This window comes from Sitodiplosis mosellana, unplaced genomic scaffold, assembly GCF_009176505.1.
Source record: "Sitodiplosis mosellana isolate CC-2019 unplaced genomic scaffold, AAFC_SMos_1.0 Smas_scaffold_6197, whole genome shotgun sequence".
Taxonomy (NCBI): domain Eukaryota; kingdom Metazoa; phylum Arthropoda; class Insecta; order Diptera; family Cecidomyiidae; genus Sitodiplosis; species Sitodiplosis mosellana.
This window is the reverse complement of record NW_022601438.1, coordinates 8,534,389-8,556,152: the sequence shown is the minus strand read 5'-3', so window position 1 is coordinate 8,556,152 and position 21,764 is coordinate 8,534,389. Positions and strand designations below refer to the sequence as shown.

Here is a 21,764-nt window from a genome sequence, read left to right as displayed (position 1 = left end):
TACGAAGAGAACAGGCCAAAATATATTTTGACGTCCGATAGGATGTCTTCGTCTAGCACCTATTCTGAATCGGCTTGTTAAAGCAAAATGATGAAATCAATTCAAACATAGGAATTCAGTCCATCGCATTTTGTCCCATTCAAATCAATCCCATCGAACGAAAAGAAAAATGCGTCAAACATTCATTGGATAAAATCATATGAATAATTCTTGTTTTCGATTTAATTTCTGAAAAAGTTGCATATGTTTGACTTTGTTTTTTGTTTGTGCGGCTTGCAATTTAATCACAAGAAATAACGCCCGTTGTGCGTTCGAATTTTTTTTTCTCTCGTTATTCCGTCGTTTTGAATGAGTTCAATTTATGAAAGAAAGAAGGTGGAACGAGTGAATGCACCGCTCGCGCTTTTTTTCCGTTCGGTTGTTATCAGCAGTGGCAATAAATGCGAAACGAAACGAATGAGCAAAAGAAAAAGTGAAAACCTCTGTTTTATCATCACTTCGATTTCTGTGCCCAACCTCTTGGTGTACGATTTTATAAGAGAGAGAGAGAGAACAACGTGTTTCAAGCATTTGCTTCAATCAACGGTATGAAATCCTTTTCGATCGATCCATTTGAAATGTTCATCGTCGTGTTTTTTGTTGTGGCTCTTTCCCGCTTTCTCTATCTCTCACACTTAAATTAATAATGCCGTGTACGAATTTGGTTTGGTAGGAGGCTTTCATTATCCGTGTTCCTCTTCCGATTCATTCCATAAAATGCAACGACTAAACACAACACACAATTTCAGCTGGCATAATTGGTTGTTGTTGTAGCTGCTGCTGTGAAATGGAATTGGAGCGAAAATGCACTTCAAGGGTCAACAATCAACAATCCTTTCTTCCTCTCTCTCTCTCATCTGATTTGCTTGTTTTTGTAATGAAACAGACTTTTTTTTCGTCATTTTCTCTGTAAGTGTTTCATATTTAGTGCAGACGCGTATGCGGCGCTGCATTGAGACATGAATTTTCTGCACTCACACTTGAAACAATGATGGGTTAAAAACACACGGTACTGCACTTAAGTAACTGCACGGGTGGTTGATGACGAATCCAACCCCTGTATATGTACTACTATTGAACAACCATTTACCATTTAGAACTCAATGACTGAATCGTTTTCTTCTTCTATTTTTTCTTTCTTTTCGCATATTTATGAACGGCGTATTTCATTTTTTATCCAATGACTCAACACCATTCGATTACCAATATCCTTGCATCCATTTTATTGTCATATAAAAACGAACCTTCCACATAAATCTCACTCAGTTTCACATTTTGACATGCAACGCAAACAGCCAGTTTGGTAGTAGAGTTGACCGATGACGGATGGACAGTTGTTGGATTTGTGAAAAAAGAAGAGAAAAAAACCGAACTTGAAGCGTAAAAAAAACTCACTTGAAATCGTGAACTTTTTCTAATAGTTTGTACAGCAAAAACTTGCATCATGTTTTCTTGGTGGAATCTATTCAACTTTTTATTGGTGTTCTTCCTCAGCTATCAAGTGTGGAAAGTGGCTGCCTTTGATCAAGTGATTACGATACTTTTTTTTGCGTTACCACAACTCGTCTCGAGTTTTTTCTTTCTCACACACACAACGGGCGTTTTTTCTCGAAAACTGGAAATGGCATTTTTCGCATTCAAAACTCAAATTGAAAAATTTATTGAAAACATTCAATCGTAAATTGTTTTATTTGTAGTTCGTTTTCGAACAGAATAGATTTACCATCAAATAGAGATTTTAATATCAATTTTGAATGAAAATGACAATTCCAGCTTTTGGCGGCTTAATTTTATCATTTTGGTATTTGTTTTCGGATTTAGGATTGCCAGCCGGATGACTCCAGAAAATGTATGCTCATGAATTCATTACGTGGTGAGTTTGAATTAAATTCAAATTTGAACAGAAAAAAAAACGCAAATTTTGTTGCAATTGATTGACATGTGAAACCAATACAATTTGGATTTTAAAACCATTGCTAAATTTGCCTATGTTTTGATATTTTTTCCTTTCAATTCGATGCTTATTTTGCTTTTTATTCAAAATATCACTTTATCAACAAATTCCAATGGATTAAAATGCAATTATTACCCCCATAACAACAAAAAACCAGCTGCCTATGACAAACGCGTTGAAAGTGTGGCTCAGCAAGCTGTGGATGGAAATCAGCAGCTCGATGGTGGTGGCGGTGGTGATGATGAGCAAGCGGCATTACAACAACAGTTAAATTCGGCAAACAACGATCGATTGGGTGATTTGTTGGATTTAAATTCCGAGCCGGCTGTCGAGGATTTAATGCGTCAGATCATGTCACAGGCAAAACTATGGGAGGCAATCCAAGAGGCAAACCGTGAAATGATTATACAAAAAACGAATAAGGCCAAAGCACGAGAACGTTTCCCGTTGGCATTTAGTGCCCAATAGTTAAACGATAAATCCCCATTGCACCAGCGAAATAATTCAAAAAGTCAAAAAAATCATTCATTTGAACCATAACGAATACAGAAAAAAGAAATGCCGAAATAAAGAAAAAAACCATAATGAAATAAGCCAGAAGAAAAAAAAATTGGTGAAATGAATGGTAATTGCGTGAAAGAGCATTTGGAGTTGTGAAAACAACAGAATCATAAATCATGTGCATTGTAGATTATGACAATATATTAACCTGTTTCTGTTGGACTGGTGAAGCTGTATCGAGGCGTGTGTACACTGTGCATAAATATATATATATCTCTGGTTCACACAGTACGAACAAATTCCATAGTAATTAATTCAGCATAAAATTTGATTTATTCACCTTTCAATTGAAAAAAAAAGCGCGCAGCAACAACAAAATAATGAAAATGTCGATGCAAATATGAGCAGTTGTTGAGTGTTTGTGGGCTCGTGTTAATTTTCTCCCGAAGCAAAATTGCGTTAAATGCAGTTGTCATCTTAATGCACGACATGGAATCCTTCTGTAGCATACGTTGTAGTCTCTTTTTTTTCATTTCGATAGGATCACCCGAATCCAATTAGTTTGTCATAAAATCGAATTCCACTCCGAATCTCATGGCTTCCAGATCGTGCGTGCACATAAAAACTGAGCACGGAACTAAGCAGAAAAAAAATGTATGCGATGTTGAGACAGCGAGAGCGAGAGCGACACTTTAAAGAAGGAGAGGGAGATAAAAAGAGGTAAAAATTAAATAAATTAATCCTGAAGCGCATGTTGAACGGCAAGCACTGAGAGAGGAAGATTGGTGGCGAATGATGATGAGAGATGAACGATGTTGGCAACACAAAACGGTATGGTAAATTAACTGCTGCGTTGACGATTTAACATGTTTTATCGCATTTGATGTTTGTGAGCACATATTCCAAAACGTTGGTGTTAAACCAATGTGCCTCGGCTCGATTCAATTCGATTCGATGTGTCGTGTAAAAATGATCAATACTTTGTGGATCGCTCGTGCAAATGTTTCCAACTGGGCGCAACAATATTTCTATAATAAAAATACATCTTTTTTTTTCAACCAACAACTCAATATGAAGATGCACGACGACGACGACGACGACGACGATCTAACATTCTCAAGACGGTGAGTATGGCTATTGCATTTGATACCAACACACGTCTTCGGGCAATCCAATGATAGAGCAAAGAGTGAGTGAGAGAAAGAGACTTCTTCCCTCCAACATCTAAAACGTCTTTTCATTTAGCCATTAAGCCCAACAAAAAAGTAAACATGCCATTTATGCACAGCATTGAAAACAGCAGCCAATTTAAGTTCTAATTTGGTACACAGTACGCTTTTTGCACTGTGGACAAAATACCACCGAATCGAGCGTGATTCAAACAATGTTTTTCTTTTTCATTCCTCTTTTTTTTTTATTCAAATAAAGATTTCCTCCGCACCGTGTTGTTTAATCTCAATCGAAATCCCTTACACTATGAAATAATATTTTGCTGTTAATGAATAAATTAGACGTCAGCGAAGAGAGGCGAGAGAGAGAGAGAGAGAGAAAAAAAATTGTCTGAATTTTTACCACAGTCCACTTGATTAGATGCTCATGTTGATTTGCATACATCGGCCACTCATGTGATTACGGTTTTAGACAATTCCAACTGCATAACTAATTATGTTTGGAGTATGGATGCGAGAGAGTAAAAAAAAGCCTAGCAAAGCACTCGTTCGTGCTTATTTTTCAGTGTTCGAGAGAGTAGAAAAAAAGATGACCAAGAGGCGGTGAAAATACGGTTAATTTTCAGTGTGAGCGGCATTTTGCGTTTTCTAACTTAATTAATTATTTCACAACAGGAAATTTATTTATGATGAGCGAAACGAACGACGTTCTGTTGCGTCTGTGCATCATCGTCGTTTTGTGTGAGTGTTTTTTTTTCTCTGTCGTGTTTCGCCTGTATGTTTTACCTGTTCGCTTGAACATGTTACAGCACACAAGATGATGATGAACATGACCGAAGAAAAACACGCACAAATCGGCCACTGATCAAAACGTATTAACGGCTACTTGCATCGATAATCGCACTCTGAAACGTGGCACAGTATGTTTTCGATTCAAAATTTTCACATTGAAATTTTTTCTAGGGCAAATGAAGATTTAGAACGAACCGAAAAAAACACACAAGCAAAAAAAAAAGAAGAAAAATAAACGAAGGTGGCAAAAACGTTGGACCGAAAATGAAACAATTCCAATTTGCATATTAGGCTATTTGAAGAATCGCCCATAACCAGGCTGGCTTGAGTGATACTTTCGACATTTGCATTGGAGTGTGACTGTTTTGTGGTCAGCTCTGCGCACCACAGCACACATCACATACTCGAAAAAAACAAACCTGTGCACTCCATTATAATCTATCAAGTTGCACTAAACCCAAAGCCACGATTCAAAACGGTGCACAGCGCCGATAACAGATGAATAAAAAAAGACCATACACAGTGCACGATTCAAATGGGAGAAGAGAACGGCCGAAATGAAATAAAAAGAGGAGGAAGAATTTGTTGCTCACAGGCCTATTGCGAAAATCTTTATCTCGCGAACAGCAATAATGACAACAGCAACAACAACAACGGAAAAAAAGATCAGAACCCACCAAAGCATTGAGAGAGCGAAAGACGAATTATGGGTGCAATTGTACAATGTTATTTTATGTGTCGTACGACGCTTGATGTGCACACGCACATTTCGTGATGTGATTACTTTATACATACGATGTGTGCTTCTTTTTTCCTCTCTCTCTCTCTGTGTATTTGCAAGTAGCGCACTATCAATTCGCGTGGTGGCTTTTCATAATGGTTTGGCTTGACCAAAACTCATCATTTTTTGCACACAGACACACGGCTGTTTTCGCCTCGGGCGACAATTGATTGTCTGTGCATTGCATTTTTACGGTGGCCATTTCTTTCTGCTGCAAGAGTAGCAGCCGATGATGCCGCCGCCGCCACCACTGCCACTCATGCTTGCACAATTCGCGCGAGATGCATGCCGTGTTTTAGTTGCTTCTTCTTCTTTGCAGCCGCTGGCATATCATTCAATGCCGTTCGTTTCATGATTATGCACACTTCTTACTGGTCTCGCTTCAATCTCGTGCCATACTTGCGCACGAGCATTTGCGCACACCAAAAAAAAGAGAACCAAATCATTATAACCAATGCTAATTTGAACGGCAATCTCAATCGAACACATTCACTCATAAATCAATAAACGCGTATGCATTTCGCAAATCTTCCAATGCAAATAAAATAATGGACTTGGAAATGCACTCATTTTTATCCATTTTACATTTACTGGTTCGCCACTTTCAAATGGAAATCGACTTGTCTCTTTATTTATTTAATTATTTATTTTTTTGCTCTCTCCAAGTTATGGCGAGAGTTTTTCTCTTAAAAGGGTTTTTGAGTGCATGGGCGGATAATGTTTACCGTCGCGTTTTTTTTAGAATAGCATTCCAAATCACAAACAATATCCATTTTTGGACTGTTTGCTAAATATGTCAATATTGATTTTTTTTCGAAATTCATGAGGTTATAATGGCTATCGACATACCATTCCGCTCTTATTTTGTTCTTTCTATAGACTGAAAATGCTGCAATTGTCATTTATCGAAATTACTTCTTCGACAGATACTGGATTAGAGATTTTTATATATTAGTTTTGCATTCGACAACAGTAGGAGTTAGTCTGTCGTATAAGTGCCATAATAACGAATAACATACAACCGTTCTGGTTTCATTTGTGTTCTCAACCATCGTCTGACTCGAAACATTTCACTGACTTGCGTCATTCGACGTCTTTCTATTCATAGTTCTGCGCCTTGTTTGTTTTTTGCTTATGCTACTGAACAAATAAAATTGTTTTAATTGTGATAAAGCAAAGAAAATCACAACAAAATCGTCAAAGTTCTTTCTCGATCAAAATATGTGTTTGTTGAATACGACTTGATTTCAATTAAGAACCAAATCCAGCCAATTTACTGAAATTGATAATGGAATTATAAAGTGTGAACAGTCCTTGGTCGGTAATTGTAGGTATTATTTGCTCAATTTTCCAAATCAACACCTTTGCTGCACTGCGCATGCGATGCATATTCATTGTTTATTCGATTGAGTGCACACTGCTCAGACTGCATGCAATCCTAAATAATCTATGAGGTGTTTCGTATATCTTTGTCATGCATTATGAGTACCACCATCACCACCGTCATCGCCGCCGACGCCACCGTTTTCCATAAAAATTCGATCAATTCAAAACAAAAGTTGGAAAAAATAATAGTGGAAAAAACAAACACCAAACAATAGAAGCGCAATTTATTATGAAGAGTTTGTGTGGTGAGAGTTAATTATCGTTTGCATGAAAAGCAGGGGGTTATAAGCTCGTTAAATAGACGTCAAATGTTCACACATCGTAATGAAAGCAATAATTACGCGCGCCGATCATTTGCTTTACAAAGCGTTTTTCCATTGTTTTCGTTTTGTTCTGGTGTTTGGCATTGTTTTAAGCGAGCGCACAGCAAACAAGAGGTGACCGTGTGTGTGTGTGTGTGTGCGTATTCCCATCACGGTGTATGCTTACGAGCGCGCGCGTGTGTATGGTGATCGCGCGCGCGTCCGCTCACGTGTGAGTATACCGAGAGCCGAAGAGAGCCAACGAATGAGCGTGAGCATGTGAGAGTGAGAGGGAGAAATACGAGAATAATTTCATAGAAAAATAGGCGTGTGGCATTCGCATATTAACGTAATAATGATCGAATTTAAGCCAATTGAATTTAGCTAAATTATGCATGTGTGCTGACAACAACAACAACAACACATGCTCGAGCTCGTTTCGGTTCTCTGCACATCAATTTGACTTCATATGCGTTGCTTTGGTTGGACGTTGTTGTTGTTTTATTTTCGCTTTTTTTTTGTTGTTGATCGAGTTGGCTTTCAATTCGGTTGGTGCGTTTCTTCTTCTTCTTCTTCTTCTTCTTCGTTCGAAAAGCATGCAGCGTAAATCGGTGGCACAGGCTGCATCTTTTATAAAATAATAATATTTACACCAAACAAACAAACCAAAAAAAATACACACAAAAAGATTCGTCCGTTCGGAAGAGTTGTGCACGAATAGCTGCAAGCAAACCAGTGCATAATTCACATTACACAGTAAATTATCTATGCGCCAGATGGAATGAGCAGAGAGAGAGAGAGAGAGAGAAAGAGAGAGAGAGAGAGAGAGAGAGAGCGAGTGAGTGTGTAAATGATGCAAAAGCGCGTCCAATCAACAGCAACAATGCAGTGAGCGCATTTGCTCGCTTCTTGATAATTAAATGATTTGCTAGTGATATCTGTGCACAATTAATGCAACGTCGTTTGCTTGATTTCATTTAACTAAACGACCAGTTTGAAAGAGATTCATCCCGAAATTGCGGCGCGCCAACATACACAAACCAGTATATGCGCGGTATAATGGGCTCGCGTACTTGATCAATTCACTCGTACAAAATGGTTAATCGCAAACGAGAAAATGTGGCGCTTTAAAATACCAATTGGATTTTTACATATTAGACTCTGGTGATTTGCTCGAGCAGCAGAGCATCAGCAACACCAACACCACGACAACAAATATTCATTAATAGAAACCAGCGCATCAAGCATTTGCATTGCACACCACACCATAAAATCGATTTAATTTAGTTATCTAAAGTAATGTGTTGCTACAATCGTAATGATGATAATTTAATATTTTATGCATTAAAATAAGAAGCACCAATAAAATGGGAAAAATGAGCAAAGCCATTTGTGAATGGGATTGGTCGAAAAATGGAAATTGCGAATAATCAGTGTGTGCGTACGGTGTAATTTGGGAATAGACAGAGTGCAGTAAGAAATGTGTTTCCTTCCCTCTCTTTCTGTCCGTGCTGCTGTCGCTGCTGTTGCTGCGGCGTCGGGCAATGGAGATGCTAATTAACGGAGTACGGCTCACCTTCGAACGACAAAAATGCAAATCGTAATTAATAATCAGTCGTCGAGTGTCACTGTTTATCAATTCGTTGTGCATATATAAATGCTCTGCGTGTAATTTGATTGGGTAAAATTGTTGCCGCCGCTGCTGCTGCTGCTGTCGTCCGATATAAATTCATCTAGTCTAAAGTATGAATCGTAATTTAATGAGCGCGCCATTTGTTCGTGTGCAACCTCTTTTCTTTTAATTTGCGTGTGTGCATGTGAGCTGTCGGCCTACCGACAGTTCCGATCAAATCGGAATTGCCAAGAGTGAAATCAAAAAAGATTGATTTTATCGATAGGTAGCAGCAGTAAAAAAATGAAACCGAACGAAAGAATGGATGTGGCGATCTGTCGTCTTGATTCGCATTTAAGACACCATAAATAACTAATTAATAAATCAATTGGTGCTAATTACAGCAGATGGTAAGTACACTGTATGGGTGAAATCACGGATGCTGCTGCTGCTGCCGCCACCGCCGCCACACCGCTGCTTCAGCTGATGATAGATGGTCAGAGTGAGCTGGAGGTACGCGCGCCCGCGCTTGTATCGGAAAAAGGCGGATATGCGAAACATGGAATGAGAGTGCGTGCGTGCATTCACGTCTACGCGCTCATTCACCGGCCCATAATGACATGGCTGCAAACATCTTGATGATTCGATCGATGACATACGCACTGGCGACGTATTTTAAATTATTAGTCGCATTTTAATTTGGATAATTATGGTTTGATATTAAAGTCGATGCGTTTATAACTTGCAGCAAGAAAATGCCTCATTAGTCACTGCTAGCGCACTTACACAGATTTCGATGCAAAAAGTGATTTTTCCTGCGCTCGATATTTTCGGATATTATTATCGCTGTATTCCGTGTTCAGTGTGTGTGCCTGTGTTTCTCTCTCTCTCTCTCTCATTTGTTTCGTTGGTCCGCATTCGTTGCAGCCGCTGAAACAAAAGAACAAACAACAAACCTGTTAACCAGTTACAAGTTATTTGTCAGATGACAAAAATGAGACTCTTGCTCACTTGATTTACGTTTTGTTTGGCTCGCATTGCAGCTCATAACTCTGATCTCTCTGATATATACTTGCTGTAGTGCGACGGACTTTTTTCTTCTTGCTCTGTTCTCCATCTCGCTTATTCCGTCGCTGGGCACAACATGCATATATCCCACATAATATTAAATCATATTCGTTCTCTCCACGTCGTCGTCGTTTGGATTTTTTTTGTGTATGCTCGACGTTGTTTCCGTCCTTTTTATTCTCTCTCTCTCTCTCTCTCTCTCTCTCTCTCTCTCTCTCTTTCAACGGTATAATTTACTGTCAACACACTGTCATTTAGTTTGTTTAATCGCATTTTATTAGCATGCATGTTCATTCGTTCGTTTGGCAATGTCGTCGATACGTTTCTTTTTCTTGTTTTAGTTAGTTTTTTTTTCTCTCTTCATTCTGAATTCGTTGAATTTGTTTACGACACATCGAATGCTCTCTCAGTGATCTATAGAAGAACTTGAACAACTCATACACACATACGTAGTACACGGAGTTTTTTTTGTCCTCTTCGACTTCTTCTTTTTCATTTATCAAACGTTTCGGTTCATTTCCACGACAATTTTTCTCCGTTGATCATACAGCCGCAGCAGTTATTTCATTGCAGAATGGCTTGTGTTGAGCTCATATGTGCGCGTGTGCTTGCGCGTTTCTTTGCTTCTTTTCTACCTAGCTGAAAGAATTTGGCTGCCTTTTTTCTTGCGAATCCACACAATTTGTCGCTGGCTGAGAACATGTCGCAGCGTCGGCGGGCAAATGATCAACGGTAACCCAACATAATTGGTTTATTTTCTGCGTTCTACTGTCTTTGCATTTTCCTTACTTACGCATTACTTACAATGTCGTTTGTTCTCTCGGTTTTGAGAGCGTTCCGAGAATTGCAAACGCTTTTTGACTGTTTTTTTTCTCTTTCTCTCTCTCTTTCTGTCTTCTGTGCTCCCTCTGACTCGGGCTGATGCCGATTTTCTGCGAATGTCACAGACACACACACACACACATTTTTGATGTGCTGCAGTTTGGCGACAACGATCAACAATAGATGCCCATTTTTAGTTTCGTAGACACATGAGGGTGTAAAGTCATTAAAAAGAATTCGGTCCGATTTTGTGTTGTTTTTTTTTCTTTGCTGAAAGCAAATGACCACGGATTTTTTTTCCCTCCATTTATTGTCGCTATTGTTTTAAATGAAAACTCATTTGCAAACCAAAAACAATCGATTGTGTGATTTGGCCCCGAACAAAAAAATAAAATAAAACGAAATCATCGTCATCATTGCATCCAAAGACCCTTTTTGTATATCGCGATGCTTTTAATTATACTTCTTCATCGAAGACATAATTTTTATTTCGTTTGTTCGTTCGTTCTGTCTTTCTCCCGCAAAATGCATATGCAATGAGAGATGCACAGGCGGTTCACTCAATAGTGTAGGCGTCTGTCTGCGTATTTTGCCTCATTAGACATTCTGTGCGATTTTTTTCTTTCTTTCCTTCGTTTGTGCATTCGTTCGATGTTGCTGTTCTAAGTTATATGGCCTTTGTCTTTTCATTCATTTCGGCTGTTTGCATTGTTGTTGTTCGCCGAGTCTCTCTCTCTCTCTCTCTCTCTCTCTCTCTCTCTCTCTCTCTCTCTGGTTCTACTGCTAAAGATAATATATGGATGGGTTTCAGCACATAATTCTTGATACATATTCCTTGTTAAATTCGTTATAGTTCGTTGTGAGTGGATTTTTTTCTCTTCATCTTTCTCACTCTCTCTTGCTCTTCATTTTGAAGAACGAAGCGAAACTTTATGCATTTTTTTCGCGTTTGTGGTATTTAAATATTTGCTGGAGGACATTTTTTCCCATTTTTGCGAGAAAGAAAAAAAATATATCCAAAAATTCGACCGAGAAAAAAAAGAAACATACACACAGAATTTATATTGTTGCTAGAGTTATGAGAGATTTGATGCGACCGAATATCTTATTTCATTCTCGCCGGACATAATAGTTTCGTGTGTGTGTGTGCCTGTAAAACCAATGAAACCGAAGAAAAAAAAGAGCAGAAAAAATAATGTGAAAAAGATTTCTTTCCAAAAATCATAATAACAATATCAAAAGTTAAGCAAACGACGTCGTGTCTATGTGTAGAGAGGGATAAAGATGACAGAATATAAAAATACACTTCTCAGAATTTGGTACATACGAAATTTGTGTTGGTTCTTTCTGTGTTTCAGAAAGTTTATGTTTCGGCCGTGGCTTCTTGGCTTTTGGCCGCTGCCGCGTCGGTGTATCCATGACGTGGCTGCAGAGACCGATTTGGAGTTTTTATTATCAAATTATTTTATGGTCATAGAAATGTGCGCGCGCGCGCGAATGATGTTTTTGAACCTTTTTTTTCGGTTATTTCTGACCGCGCGATCTCGCTTCTCTCTGATGTATTCCTTTTTATCGTCTCGCGCTGGCTTTTGCTTAATCTCAAATTTGCTGGGACAGAACATTTAGCTACAATTTCTTGCATTCTCTCTTGTCTACCTTCATATAGTTTTTGCTGTTGCTGCCACTGCCACCTTTCGTTAACTATCTTATGTTAATTAAGAAAGACGAGAAAAATCGCCTCAAGATGCGCCACTCGGCCACAGTTATGAATAATAAGTTGTCATAGGAATCTGACGCCTGTCGGGCTTTTAAATAGCAACTTCTAAATTATTCACATCGAGTTTCATCTAATTACTATTTGTGTGCCCGGGTCGCAGAAAAAAAAAATCGGCACCAAAGATCATCATTAATGCCAGTAATCATGCAATTTTTGCTCGGAAATTTCTATTTGGATAGATGAATGGGCCCGAATGCGAATCAATAAATCAATGTCAAAAATTCGTTTTTCATTGTCTAAGTGTAGTGACCTTTATTTATACACACATACACACACAGCCAACCGATGGATTTCAAAGAGATTCTTCTTGGGTGCAACGAATCATATATCAAGGTAAAAATGCTTCCCTCAATTGTTTGGCATTGTTCCGATTTCCTGCATTGAAAATCGAAAGTAACGCACCGTAGAAGAAGAAGGAAAAAAAATAATGTATCAGCTGTTGTATGTGCGTGTGTCATTCTCCCTTCAACTTACTTATTATATGCGCTCAACGTCATCGATCGCAATTCCATTCAATATATTCAGATTAAATTCGGTGCTGTTGCAACCATTCAAATCATTCTTAACGAATAAGTAATATTTAAAAGTCTATTTTCTCAATTTTTTCTGTGTGTTTCGTGTATATATTGGTAGTATAGCGCTCTACGGTTATAGTAGAATGCAAGAACTCTCGCAATTTAAAGGGACGATCTGTTGAAGTTGCATTCAATCAAGGTAAAGTAAAAAAAAAGTTCTTTAAACCCAAACAGCTGACAAATCGAAAATAAATCGAAATTACGTAGCATTACCAACTTCATTTGTCGGCTTCACTTTATACACACTCACACGCACACATGCCAGCTTCATTTGAGATGAGTTTCTTCTCCTCTTCATCTTCATTGTCGTCTTATGATCGAAAGATGTTTTCATTTGGCTTGCTACATCAGCCAATCGACCATAGATCAAAAGACTGAATAGCAAAAGAGAGATGGGCATGCGCCATCAAAAATAATACTCGTCTAACTGTACATTTTTGTGGTTTTCAATGGCGAACAAAAGTAAGCTACACGAACGAGAAAGAGAGAGAGACAGGGAATTCGACTCGGAAGAAAAATAATATTCTAATAAAATCATATGAAAACAAATAGCGTACAATGGTAACAACGATATAGAGTATGCGAAGGTAAAGAACTCATCCAGTTTTGTCCAACTTCCATTTGAGAAAAAATAGTACGTTTCATGGAACGAGCCAGCGATAGAGGAAGAGAAGGAGAGACAACGATGCAATGTGTAAAAAAAATTAGTAGAGAAAAACCAGATATCAACAACAAAGCAGCTTCTTACAAAATTTAGATAATGCCTTCAACAATGGAGACAAGATCTCTTTTCTTCTGCCATTCATAGTGATCGGTTCTGTTTTGATTCGGTTCGTACTTTTTTGTCATTCTGGAAAAATATGTAATCGGTATGAATCGAATGCAGTTTGATTCATTGTCAACTACGATCATTTTTACACGCACGCACACACACAGATTCTGCGTTTGCGATGTTGGTGGTGGTGGTGGCGTAGATAAAATGGTTTCGTGTTGGCCTTTTACTGTGCAACAAGAAGAGAGAAAAAAACTACAGAGGCTGCAATATTCAATTCTCTTTTTTTGGCGCGTGCCCTCATCAACAGCAACTGCAACTCTCTAGCCTCCATTCAGACGGTTATTTTTTTAAATCAAAATTTCTTTTGATTTTCAAGATTATCAACATCTGCCAATAATCTCTTCAATAAACTTTATTACATTGACGCAAAGCAAAAAATAAAATTGTATGATAGCGTTATAAACGGCTCGTGGGCTTAAGACAAGTTTTTGAACACACACATAACCGAACTATGATCGACATCGACACTGATCGACACGGTTGAATGAACCACATTTTTTGCGAAATGATTTACTACAACGCGAAAATAGCTCATTTTATATGAAACCATTCAACGGTTCTTTTGAAGCAGAAACCGTCGACTTTTATTTCAAAAGGAATTCCTAGCTTGAAAATTAAAGATATTTTTTTTCATCAAATATACGAATCATGTTTGTGAAAAAAAGTCGAAATCTGTGAAAAAAAAAATGGAAGAATCAACGATTGTTTTTGATTATTCGATAATTTTACAGATATTTGAATTGTGAAAGCTAGTCAAAACTTCGATATTCATCTAGAAAATGATGCCAAAATCGATGCCAGATTGGTGGCAAATTGGTTCATAAATTCCATTTTTCCATTGAACTTTGACGCGAAACAAGGCTTTATTACATCAAGCAGCAGCAAAAATTCAGTCTCAAATCCATCATATCCAATTTGAAGACATTCAAAACACATTAGTTATTATTTTTAAAAATTTATTTATTTATATTTTTGCTTATTACAGAAGTTTATCGTAATCATTATTGTGACAGCACATGTATTTTCGCAGTGTTTTAAAGCATCCAGTTTTGGGTGGATCTAATGGTCCAGCCACAGCAGCTCGAATCGCTTCATAAATGACCTCATTGACATTGTGATTGTTTTTCGCTGAACATTCGAGAAATTGATTGGCATTGATTTTTTTCCGCAATTTTTCACCCTCATCCACTCGCACAATGTTTATTCCAACGGTTAAATCACTCTTCGTGCCTACACACACACACACACACACACAGAGAGAGAGAGAGAGAGAGAGAGAGAGAGAGAGAGAGAGAGAGAGAGAGAGAGAGAGAGAGAGAGAGAGAGAGAAACACAAACGAAAAAAATGGAATGAAATCTCGGAAATTAGTCATTCCGTTGATTTGTGTGTCCAAAAAAAGGAATGATATCAAATTGATATCATTGAATAAATTTCACTGCCATACAGAGAACAATAACAGCTGATTTTTTATCACTCTTTTCTGTTCTGAAATGTATTTTTTTCACATTAAAAAAAATACGTACCGACAAGTACAATGGGCATTTTGTAGGGTCTCACTTCGGGATACCATTTGCAAAAAAGATTTATAAACGATGCTCGATCATCAATGCTGTAACAGAGAACAAAACAATCGGCCTTGAATGATTTGATGCAACTGCACGTTGCGACTAGAAATGAACATCAACATTTAAATCAACACCATATTTCGTCAACTCACATATAGATAGATGATATTTCTTAATCGATCATAGTTCTCTTGGCCGGCTGTATCGTGTAATTTCACCAAATGTTTGGCATTGTCCAGTATGAGCTCGGTTTCGTCGAGATCATATCTAAAAAAAATGTGATTATTTCATTAAAATTCGGAATTAATTTTAGATTTTCGCACAATCACATCGTTGGCACGTATGACAAATTGAATTCTCCTTGATTACTGTATACATGCAAAAGACTCGTCTTTCCGACGGCTCCATCACCAACAAAAACAATGTGTTTCACCACCGAATTGTCACACATATTTAAATCACCCGGAACATTCAACAGCCAACACCAAACTGATTGATTCAATTAAATTAAGTGTACGCATTCGGTTTGATCATAAATTCTGACGGTTTAATCATAAATTTGCGTCATTTCTGTGAAATTCTCGACACATACATGTGATAAGCAAATCTCATTTGATTCAATAGTTATCCAAGCCGTTATTAAGTGTATGACTAATCATCAACAATTTTATCGCGGGCAGAGAGAAAAAAAAAACAAAAATAACAACTCACAACACACAATCTATCGTGGCGGTGATCAAATTGGCTTGAACTAGATCATGGTGGCCAAGACGAGTATGAAAAACGGCATTAATGCTTCATTTCGGTGTCTATGGTTGTTGAATTGAATATTGGTGCTTTATGGATGGAATTAATCGTCCATTGAAGATTGAACGAATTTATGGCCATCTAACGAGTTGCTTTATTAGCCGTTCGGTTCCTTTGTCCGTTATTCCATTCGATGACAGGGCTCTTCGATGCTATATTGCTTCTGTTGCTGCTTTTTTTTCTACACAGTTGCTAACCGTCAATGTGTCAAAGCTAAATCACTCATAACATTTGTATTATTATTTTTTTCTTGCTACATTGAAAAGATGAAGAAAATCTGATTGTGAACGCGATATATCTTATTTCAGTGCCAATTTGGCGCTGAAGAAGAAGAGAAAATCGCGTCAAATGAAACTGAGTCTTTGTTTCATTTGTCAGCGTTGGCATTCCACGCAAAAATCGCTTGATTTCGAATATTATTTTCGCTATCTAATAACGACCGATTTATTGTTTGTGAAAAAAAAATGTTTAATAATAGAGTGTGCATAGAACAAAACACAAGAAGAGACGCGCACGAAACAGAACATACAAATGGAGCCGGCTTTCGTTTACAAGAAGTGAAGGAAAAAAAATAAATATAGTCAAAGAATAACATCATTGTACATTTTTATACTTGGATTAACAATCAAAAGACCGGAGAACTGGTCTAACTGGTTCGAATTACGCCACGGTGCGTATTTAAAATATGTACACGAAAGAAGAAAAGTTATTAAAAAAAAATTCGTTTGGTCTTGTTCGTTTGTCGTTGTTGAAGGAATAAAAATTCCCACAATTGGCCCACGAAATGTGAGCGTCTGCAGCTCACGTATGCATAAACTCACCCTTAGTAACGGTAATCGTCGTCGTCGTCATCGTATTAATGCTTTTCGTACGTAATGCCAAGCTACTGCTGCCATCACCTTGTGTACTACTTCAATATGCGCGTCTTGTCTATTGTTCGTCCGTGATGCGGTGATTCGATATGAAATAGCGTCGCACATAAATGTGTGGCGTTGGCAAATGAAACTTACCGAATCATTTTTGTGTCGAATGTACTAGCATTTATTGTGCTGTGCATTGCATGGCACAAATTTGCGCATCTTTTATTGTACTGGCGTTAGGCGACCACCGTGGAGGGAATACTGTGTGTATTTTCTAACTACAAACGCAAATGAAATAGAAACGTAGCGCCAGAGAAGAAGAGAAAAAAACACGCAGAAATGAAACGTTTTTTTTTCCTTTCATTTTCAAGTACCCTCTTTTTAGGAATATACAAAGTGTAGTATCGAGACCCGATTTTGTATCTAAATTCAAGTTTTCCGACAGTTGAAAGCGCGAAATCAAAACAACGAATGCTTTAAACACTGAATATAACGCCAAGCGCCGCAGCTAGCGATTTCATGGAATTTTATGAGTTGTTTTTTTTTGCTCTCTCTCTCACTCTCACAGTGTCTTCTCAACAGGGAATAATTGTTACAGACGAAAGAGACAAAAGAACGACGACGACGTCAGCAAAAAAAACCCAACATTTGCTTAACAACAATCGATCCTTTTCTCAAAAAGCATTTTTTTCTCCTTCCACTTTGGTCGTTGCACATCATTTTTTGCGCGTCGTTTGTAAGGGTGTCTAATGTGTTTGAATGATCATATATTTTATCGTTTGTTCCGTAGCCGTTTTCAACGGAACAACAGAAGAAGAAGAAAAAATCGAGACACAAGCGATGATGTTTTTCGATCACCCTCCGTTCCGTGCTTATGAAAAGAAAACAGATAATCACAAACATATACAGCGACGAAGAAAAAAATCGTTACGCTTTTTTGTGTGTATTTTTCTTCTTTCATGGAATTCAACAATGAGAAAATGTTTTTGTGTTCGTTGTTCAGCGATGGAGGTATTCAGTTCAGAGTCCTTTCTGTAGTTTTTTTTTCCTACATCGGCCTACTGATTCGTTTGCCTGCTGCACATTTCATTCAATTTTTTCCGAAAACGGTGTACAAAAATCAAATTTGTTCAATCTAATCAAGGCTACGGTGTCACGAGATCGATTCCTTTTTTCTTCTGTTTAGTAGCTGAAAAGTAGTAGTTGCCTGAATGCAGCATTGGGCAGCGCACGCGAAAATCATTATTGAAAGGTTATTTTTAAAGGTAGAACGAGTAGTAAAAAAAAGCCCACTCGCATTGAACACGCAAGCACGAGTGAAAGGAAATGAACGAGGAAAAAAAAGTGGTGTTCATCAGCCGATCGGCACGCCGACTTTCTCTAATAATCTTAATCAAAATCTATAATGGACCGCTTTTTTCTCTCTTTCCCCAAATCTAATTATAATCAATTTAGCAGGAAAATTGCAATCTGACAAGTCAGAAGTAGCTGTGCCAAAAATCACTACCGAAACTCAAGCGAAAGAGAGAAAAAAACCAACCAAACTTAATAAGAAAAAGGTTATGGATTCAAACTGGATTTTAGACACTTTTTTGTGTTTGCATTTCTAATGCTGGTTGCATGCTAACAATTGATGCCGTCCGGCCATAAATCACGTGCTGCTCAATGATTTTTTTCTTCGTTTCTTTCTGTGCGTCTCTGTCGGTTGTTTTGCCTCGAATTCGGGAGTTCTGTGTGTATTTGTTGTTGTTGTTTCTGTCTTGTACTTCTTTTTCTTTATCGTCCATTGAGTTTTTGTCTTCATAAATTTGTTTACATCGTTGGTCCATTGTTTGTTGTGTGTTGTTGCCTGCTGCGTGTGTTGTCAATACCGATGTCCATAAAGAGTTTTCATTTGACCAAAACATTTATCTTTTGTCAATTTCGGTCCGTTCCATCGTACGTCGATCGTCGTCGCACAATCGATACCAATCCCAAAAAAGGATGATACTTTGAACACACACACACACACAATTTCATTTTATGCTACGGTCGTTTGTGATTACCGTTTCGTGTTCAGAATCGTGCTCTTTTTTTCCTTCGAAAAAAAAAACCGAATTATCCATTCGATTAGTATGTGGCTAACGGCTGCAGGTAAACTATTACCGATTAGGCTTGCCGTTGTTTTAGTTACAGAAAAAAAACTGTCACTTAAATCTGATACCATTTGTGTGTTGTGTATGTATGTGAGCGTGATGCAATTGTAAACAGCTTCGAAATGGATGACAAACAATAGAAATTGTGTAAATTGTTTAATGGCGTGTGCAAAAGCATTTTTACCAAAAGACACTAAATGAACGATCTTCAAGCGTAATTTGTATTCGTTTCGTTCTCTCGTAAACGTCTATTATGGAATGAAGAAAAAAAGAAGGCGCGAAATTTGTAGGCAGATGCTCACCTTCGCCTTCTCTCTCTCTCTCTCTCTCTCTCTCTCTCACTGTATCTATCATCTCATGCGGCATGTCATTTTTAACGATTAACAACAAAAGCAATCTTAGTGTCTACTGAATGCATATCAACATCTTTTCAGGATGTTTTTCCCTTTCTTCCTGTTCATCAAAATGTTGTTTTTTCCCGTTCTATTCCACACCATTTTCAGCTATTTTATACAAACTAGATTCAACATCGAAACATGTTTCATCATCATACTTTTCCATCCGGCCCAATAACAAAATCAATGCAATTTTTGGCGCTTCGAGATGCAAATACAGGCTTCGAGATGTTAGTCGTTCGTGTCAGAGAGGAAAATGAACAGAACTTTGAGGTTCGACATTGTTTTTGCTTTTGGTAGAATATCGCATTTCGTGGGTTGGCATCAATTTATTGTATAGCTGTTTCGCCGATCACGACTGACGATTCGCTCAAGGGATTTTGTACACGTGCTCAATATTTTTCAGTTACGAATCATTCAATTCCATTTGAAGTTTCCAACGCTCAACTGTTGAAGAATGTTACATGAAAGACTAACCCAAAGAAATGAAGAGAAAAGCAAATGAAAGAGAGTTAAATTCGCGCAAAACAAATAACAATTCAACCGAAACATCAATGCACACCGGGAAATAAGAATGAAACCGAAATATGATTGAAAATTTAAGGAAAAAATGAAGCCATCAAACGAATTTCTGTATATCGTCAACGACTTTTTGATGTGATCGATTCAATCAAATCGATGTTGAATAAAATATGATTATGAATAAATTTTCTCATGGAAAATCAAATATCAAATGAATAATTTTCTATAGAAAATTACTAATTTTGAATAAAAATATCATTTTTAACATATGTTTTTACTTTTTTTTGATTTTTTCTTCTTATGAAGCGACGATTTTTTCGACAAACAAAAGTTCTTTCTTCAAATTTCTTAACGAACACATTCGGTTTTTATCACTGAATTATATTTTCTCTGTTGAATGATTTTGTTTTTGGTTCAACATAGAACATTAACCACAAAATTTCTGAGGCGAAAAAAATGCGAGTGTGCATAATATTTGAATGAAAAGAATAGTTTTATGTGTTGGTTCGACGCCGAATGGCGAATTATTTGAGTTTACCTACTGTGATGGTCGCTTGGAGCTAGTAACGAGCAGAAAAGTTGATGGTTTTCGTTTATTTTGTTGTTGTTTCTGCTGCTTGATTTCAGAAAAATTAAAACGTCGCCGAATCCAAAAGTGGCCGCAGGATAAAACAACAAGTTTTTTTCATTCGATATTTCGTTGCTTCTGCATCTCAGACTCTAATAATAACACAGCCGGCGATAATAGGCAAAACGTCCCAAAAACCCAACTCACAAACACACACTGAGCGAGAAATGAAATATAAATAAATTATAAATTTCGTGTTTGAGGATTTTCGGTTAATAATAATTTTTGAAGCAGCGACGCGGCGATATGCAATGTTGAAATTATAGCCGAACACAAAGCGAATTAAATGTGGTGGTTTTGAAAAAATTTATCATCTTTCGATATTCGGCTTGAACATTTGGATGTTGCATTCATTTTCTCTCGTTCTGGTAATGATGAATCATTTTGAATTGTACGGAGAAAGCATACATGTTTTGGGTAAAATTTGCTGTAGCCTCCATCCACAGAACTTTATTCGTAATGAAAATGAAAAGGAATCGTTTGTGATATAATTGCATTTCGTGTTTATTTAAGTTATTTTTCGCCCCAGAACGAGCCACAGGAGGACGATAGCACAAATACTCCAACCATGAGAAGGAGAGAGAGAGAGAAAGAGAGAGAAAAAGAACAATAATACACGAAACGCGTGCAAACGAATGTATCATTAAATGATCATTTAAAAAGACAGAAATGGCCAGAATACGAATATCCAAAATACTACTCGGTAGAAGAAAAAAAATAACGCGCGCGTCCGAATGATATCGAAGGAGTCTTGTTTGTTAGCTCGTTTGAGCTTTTGCTGGCTAATTATTTAAATAATCACTTGGAAAAACGTTTCATTAGAGCCAGAGCAAGAGACTGCAGCCGAAGCTGTCGAATGCTAAAAAAGAGATCTGAGCACACGCATATTTTTGGGCCCGTATGTCTTTCCATTGATATTTCCTCTTTGAGTTTGATTTTCGGGCGGACGATGCACACAGATTCTCTCCCCTCTTTTGCTCGCCGCTGCTTTTTTTTAATGACACAAGTAATAATACATTCGTTTGAATTCCATTTCGATTGTGATCACGAGCGGCGGCTAACGCTCCCTGATACCTCATTCGACGGTGTCTCGAAAATTGATTCGAATTTGAGTGAATGAAATACGAATGAAATGCATAAATCAAACGATTCCACTGTTTGAATGATCACATTTGAATGACTGCAACGCATTTATGATAATAAAAACGCATTAATACACTGAATTTTTTTATCCACTT

The 21,764-nt window shown here is 37.5% G+C and overlaps 2 protein-coding genes across 2 annotated transcripts; one reads left to right on the top strand and one right to left on the bottom strand.

The window, feature by feature from the left end:
* The first annotated feature begins 1,320 nt into the window (after positions 1 to 1,320).
* Positions 1,321 to 3,412, top strand: LOC129577074 (uncharacterized). Its single transcript, XM_055463536.1, has 3 exons — positions 1,321 to 1,567; positions 1,861 to 1,912; positions 2,151 to 3,412. Exons 1-3 carry the CDS (start codon positions 1,484 to 1,486, stop codon positions 2,459 to 2,461), a joined length of 447 nt encoding a protein of 148 aa, XP_055319511.1. The 5' UTR covers positions 1,321 to 1,483; the 3' UTR covers positions 2,462 to 3,412.
* Positions 3,413 to 14,592: 11,180 nt separating this feature from the next.
* LOC129577109 (ras-like GTP-binding protein RhoL) lies at positions 14,593 to 15,764 on the bottom strand. The gene is made up of 4 exons (XM_055463571.1): positions 15,509 to 15,764; positions 15,332 to 15,446; positions 15,138 to 15,249; positions 14,593 to 14,843 (listed from the first exon to the last, which is right to left on the bottom strand). The coding sequence occupies exons 1-4, from the start codon at positions 15,628 to 15,630 to the stop codon at positions 14,593 to 14,595; spliced, it is 600 nt and encodes a 199-aa protein (XP_055319546.1). The 5' UTR covers positions 15,631 to 15,764.
* Positions 15,765 to 21,764: the final 6,000 nt, after the last annotated feature.

Bases quoted from the DNA above. Each gene is read 5' to 3' on its own strand.
- LOC129577074 (XM_055463536.1), top strand. From the start codon at position 1,484: ATGTTTTCTTGGTGGAATCTATTCAACTTTTTATTGGTGTTCTTCCTC. The intron at 1,568-1,860 runs GTGATTACGATA...TTTCGGATTTAG, and splicing joins AAGTGGCTGCCTTTGATCAA to GATTGCCAGCCGGATGACTC. The intron at 1,913-2,150 runs GTGAGTTTGAAT...ACAAAAAACCAG, and splicing joins GCTCATGAATTCATTACGTG to CTGCCTATGACAAACGCGTT.
- LOC129577109 (XM_055463571.1), bottom strand. From the start codon at position 15,630: ATGTGTGACAATTCGGTGGTGAAACACATTGTTTTTGTTGGTGATGGA. The intron at 15,250-15,331 runs GTGAGTTGACGA...AAATCATTCAAG, and splicing joins GAAATATCATCTATCTATAT to GCCGATTGTTTTGTTCTCTG. The intron at 14,844-15,137 runs GTACGTATTTTT...GTGTGTGTGTAG, and splicing joins AATGCCCATTGTACTTGTCG to GCACGAAGAGTGATTTAACC.